Source organism: Corylus avellana, chromosome ca10 (genome assembly GCF_901000735.1).
Source record: "Corylus avellana chromosome ca10, CavTom2PMs-1.0".
NCBI classification, from domain to species: Eukaryota; Viridiplantae; Streptophyta; class Magnoliopsida; order Fagales; family Betulaceae; genus Corylus; species Corylus avellana.
In genome coordinates, this window is record NC_081550.1 from 1101533 (window position 1) to 1106484 (window position 4952).

General features: G+C 36.1%; 1 protein-coding gene across 1 annotated transcript in view; it reads left to right on the forward strand.

The window, feature by feature from the left end:
• The window catches only part of LOC132163388 (nucleolar complex-associated protein 2-like), a 7181-nt gene extending 2338 nt beyond the window's left edge, over positions 1 to 4843 (forward strand). Inside the window, exons 2-9 of the mRNA XM_059573667.1 lie at positions 341 to 401; positions 516 to 640; positions 1555 to 1626; positions 1714 to 2259; positions 2830 to 3132; positions 3545 to 3874; positions 3963 to 4169; positions 4482 to 4843. Coding sequence (XP_059429650.1) covers positions 383 to 401; positions 516 to 640; positions 1555 to 1626; positions 1714 to 2259; positions 2830 to 3132; positions 3545 to 3874; positions 3963 to 4169; positions 4482 to 4604 — 1725 coding nt within the window. The 5' untranslated portion in view covers positions 341 to 382 and the 3' untranslated portion in view covers positions 4605 to 4843. The remainder of the gene's footprint in view (positions 1 to 340; positions 402 to 515; positions 641 to 1554; positions 1627 to 1713; positions 2260 to 2829; positions 3133 to 3544; positions 3875 to 3962; positions 4170 to 4481) is intronic.
• Positions 4844 to 4952: the final 109 nt, after the last annotated feature.

Genomic DNA, 4952 nt, shown 5'->3' on the forward strand with positions numbered 1-4952 from the left:
TTTAGTAAAAAAAGTCTCAAACTTAAATTCAGTCACCATAAAAACCGATGTGTCCCAAGTGCCCCTAATCAAGCGTTGCAAAATCAATAGGGACGTTTTTTGGCCAAAAATGCCCCAAATAACCATGTCACTAAACCTTATTTATTTATTTATTTATTTTTGTGGTGAGAGTGAGTAATTATCAAAAAAAGAAAAAGAAAAAAAAAAGAAATAAAGTGTGGTGTATTCTCTCAGTTGCAGCATGTAATGTGAGAAAAAACTTGGCTTCTATGGTCCCTAGAAGAAAGCAGAAATTCTTACTGTCTGAAATAATACTTGTCATTTCTTTCTCCTTTTGCAGAAAAAGAGAAAAGAAAAGAAAAAATCCTTGGCCATTTTCAACATGGGTGCAAAAGGCAAAGGTTTTTTCTTTACACATATGTTTAGTTGACTAGTTTTCAGGCTTATGCTTATTGAATGTTCTACTTAAAGTGATTACTCCTCTTTTGATGCTTTGTTTTTTGGGGTGATCTCAGTGAAGAGTTTGAACAAAGAAATGAATGATGAAGATGCGAAAGAAGAAACCAAAGGCAGCACGATCTCGAAATCTCAGAGTCAAGCAAAAGAGCATGTGAAGCAACTAGAAAGACTTAAGGAAAAGGTTGGAGGCTTTTACTCTTGCTCAGGATATATTTTTGTTATCTTGATTTTTATTTTTGAAGCATAGATATTTCAGATTTTCATGCTTGACTTTGGTATGCTGATTGTGAAACTTGTTCAAAAAGATTTTTTTATGCATTAGATGATTGGATTTATGAGTCTCATACAGGTCTAGTAATTATCTAATAAAGATAGTTGATGCAGGTGAATTGTCATGCTGATTCTCTTTCTATTTTGTTGGTATTATATTCTTTAAATTTTGAAAATGGATCTTAACATTTTGATTGTGAAGTGCGCTGAAAATACAGAATCTGCTGGCACTCTTACATAAACCAATATGCCCATTCCTATGTGATCCGATCATTGTTGCATTTTTCCATACTTGATCATCTCATAAATAGAAGTCAAAGATATATATGGATATATCCATTTCTTGTTAAAGCATATCTTAAAAAAGAAAAAATTGTATATTGGGTGCCTTTGTGATAATGGAATCTACAGACAACCAATGAGGGACAGTCATAATAAGGTTTACAAGTGGCTTTTGGATGTAATTGAAGGCAAAGAGGGTAGATTTCATGAGACTATGCTTGGCAAATGGGTCAATTAATTGGGCATTCAAAAGATTTTAGATAAGATTTCATTGTATTAATCATAGCTAGTTAAACTTTCGTTGTTCTTAAATTCCTCCTAGCTGTTTGTTCTCCATTCAATTGAGCTTCAATTCCAACTATGTGCAAAAAATTTATACACTGGCTGTTAATCCATCAAAACTGATGTAGCTTAAAATTTTTTATTCATTCAATGGCGAATAAAGGTGGTTGATACTTGATAATGTTTTACCTTGCAAACTTTTGTGTGTGTTGCTACTGTTATAGCTTTAGTGGTGAAGTTGTTGACAGGTGCTTTCTGCAGGATCCAAAATTCTACGAGTTTTTGAAAGAGCATGACAAGGAGCTTCTACAATTTAATGATGAGGATATTGGCGTGAGTGTGCAAAATATCTTGAAATTCATAATGCTTTCAATGGATTCTCTTAATAAGAGCTCTATGATACCTGTTGCACTTTTGTAGGATGATGTTGATACCGATGTGGAAGATGGAGATATACAAGTTGATAATGAAACTGGCGGGCATGATATAGCAGAGAAAGAAGAGAAACCCTCAAAAAGTGTTATAACAACGGCAATGGTTGATTCCTGGTGTAGCTCGATACGAGAAAATGGGAACTTTAGTGCAGTTCGTTCGCTTATGAGAGCATTCAAGACCGCATGCCACTATGGTGATGATGGTGGGGATGATTCTTCAACAAAGTTCAGTATTATGTCAAGTAGTGTCTTCAATAAAATAATGTTGTTTGTGTTAAGTGAAATGGATACAATACTTCGGAAATTGTTGAAGCTCCCTAATTCTGGCGGAAAGAAAGAGACCATAGTTAACCTCATGACCTCAAAACAATGGAAGAACTACAACCACTTTGTGAAGTCATATCTTGGAAATGCCCTACATGTTCTGAACCAAATGACTGATACAGAAATGATATCATTTACATTACGGCGCCTCAAATATTCTTCCATTTTTTTGGCTGCTTTCCCAAGCCTCTTAAGGAAGTATGTTAAGGTATGTGTCGAGCTCTTCTTCATTTGCTGGATTGAATATGTTCTTTCTGGTTCATGTTTTACCACCCTACCACGTGATTTAAGGCCTGTACCGTAAATATGATGCATTACTGTACAGTTTTGTGGTTGTGGACCCTGTACTGGTCAACATGTTGTTTAAGGTTGTTAATGTAAATTGTTTCTCTAATAAAATCACTTATAGAAAAAAGGTCTACTGCAAATCTGATGCATATGCAGTGCAGTTTGTGGTCATGAACTTGAACTACATAGATTGCTCTTATGTGCAAAATCATATGTTGGCTGAGGTTTTTTAGTTTGGGTAGTATGAGTATGCCTGTGGGGAGCATGGCAACTGTGTCTTATTTTTTGGGGCATGAAGCATTAGTTTGGGTAGTATGAGTATATTGTGCCTATGTGGAGCACGGCAACTGTTTCTTTTATTTTTTGGGGCATGCATAATGGCATTTTGTTGTAGTTCAGGTCCACAATAGTTGCCAGGTCTTTTACTAATTTTTTATAGTACTATCAATTGGCACAAGTGGAACTAATTTTTATGTTTAATGTTATTCAGGTTGCACTTCACTTTTGGGGTACAGGTGGTGGTGCCCTACCTGTTGTCTCCTTTCTATTTTTAAGGGATCTATGCATCCGGCTTGGATCTGATTGCTTAGATGAATGCTTTAAAGGGATATATAAAGCCTACGTATTGAACTGCCAGTTTATAAATGCAATGAAATTACAACATATCCAGTTTCTTGGAAATTGTGTCATTGAACTTCTGGGAGTGGATCTTCCGACTGCATATCAACATGCCTTTGTGTTTATTCGGCAATTGGCAATGATTTTACGGGAGGCACTTAATACAAAAACGAAGGTATTATTCTTTGTCTCTTTTGAAAAATTAATTGCAGGGTTCTCTTGTTAAATCTCCTCTTATAGGTGTGACATTTTGTTACATTTAAATGATGCCTTTTATTGTGCGCTTCTCATTACCTATTGAACTTAGGATGATTATGCTAAAATTTGTACCATTCTGGAGGTTAATTCTTGTCCATTTAGTGTAGCTGCATTCAAAATTTGCCTTTTTGCCACCATAGAAGTTGCAATTGTGAGCTTTCACGGTTAGACTGTAAAAGTGCATTCTTATTATTTTTGTCCATCACCTTAAAAGTATGTGGATGCTTTACCATTTTACATTTGGTGAATAATATTTAGTACTTTCTTGGAGACTATGTTGATAGTGATGGCCAAGTTCTTCACTTCTGATTTTTAACTGTGTTCTATAGGAGGCATTCCGAAAGGTTTATGAGTGGAAGTTCATTAATTGTCTTGAGCTTTGGACTGGAGCTATCTGTGCATACAGCTCAGAAGCTGACCTTAGGCCCCTTGCGTATCCTCTGACCCAAATAATTTCTGGGGTAGCCCGGCTTGTTCCAACGGCTAGATATTTTCCCCTTAGATTGAGGTGTGCCAAAATGCTTAACCGAATTGCTGCTTCTACTGGTACTTTCATACCTGTTTCTTTGCTCCTTTTGGACATGCTGGAGATGAAAGAATTAAATAGACCCGCCACTGGAGGTGTTGGCAAAGCTGTTGATTTGCGTACTTTACTCAAGGTAATTCTGGGCATGAATGTTTATGCTTGTCTGAGTCACATTATGCAGCTTTATTGTTGACATGGATTTGGATAATTTTCTATGCCAGGTAAGCAAGCCAACCCTGAAGACAAGGGCATTTCAGGAGGCATGTGTTTTTTCTGTGATTGAGGAGCTAGCTGAACATTTAGCTCAATGGAGCTATTCTGTTGCATTCTTTGAGTTGTCTGTTATCCCACTTGACCGAATGCGTAGGTTTTGCAAATCTAGCAAAGTTGACAGGTTCCGGAAAGAAATGAGGCATCTTATTCGTCAGGTATACCTATACGATCAGATGTGTTCCAACCTGATCTTTTAGCATATGAAGTGGAATGCTGGAAATTTACGCTCTTTTTCTTGTCTGTTTTGTATTCTAATGAACAAAGCTTGTTGTGCATTTAAGTAATCTATATTTATTAGAGTGTTAACAGCATGTGTTGCACGTTATCTTTAGTGTTTTAAAAGGTGGATTGCTGTAAAAAAAATTATGCTCTTTTTATTTCTCTGTTTTCTATTGAGATGGATTCATCTTACATGTAGCAAAGTTTGTAGTACACATAACTAATGCGTCAGCTCTTCCACATCCCAGATTGAGGCTAGCTCTGAGTTTACGAACGAAAGGCGTATGTCAATATCTTTTCTTCCAAATGATCCGGCAGCAACTTCTTTTCTTGAGGTTTGCGAACATCTCTTTGACCTTTCTTTATGCTGAATTTAGTCATATATATTCTATTGATTGCACTCTGCAATCAGCCTTTCTTAAGGATGGCCAGAGTGCTAGATTTGAAAGTTGCTCTGAATATTGATGACTTGCAATTCACGCTTTAGTTGATTGGATTGTTTAATTTCAGTGAACATTGTCACCTTTTTCACTTCATTAGTTTTAAAATTGATTTGGCAAATATATGGTTCGAAGTGCTAGAAAGAACTTGGAAGCTGTTTGATTGCTTATGAGTCAGCAGTCAGAGTCAAAGTTGGAATGTTTTCTTGTATGATCTACTTCACAAGTCTTTTATGATATTGTTATATGGCTTTTGAGATTTGTTTTTGAGCTGGTCTA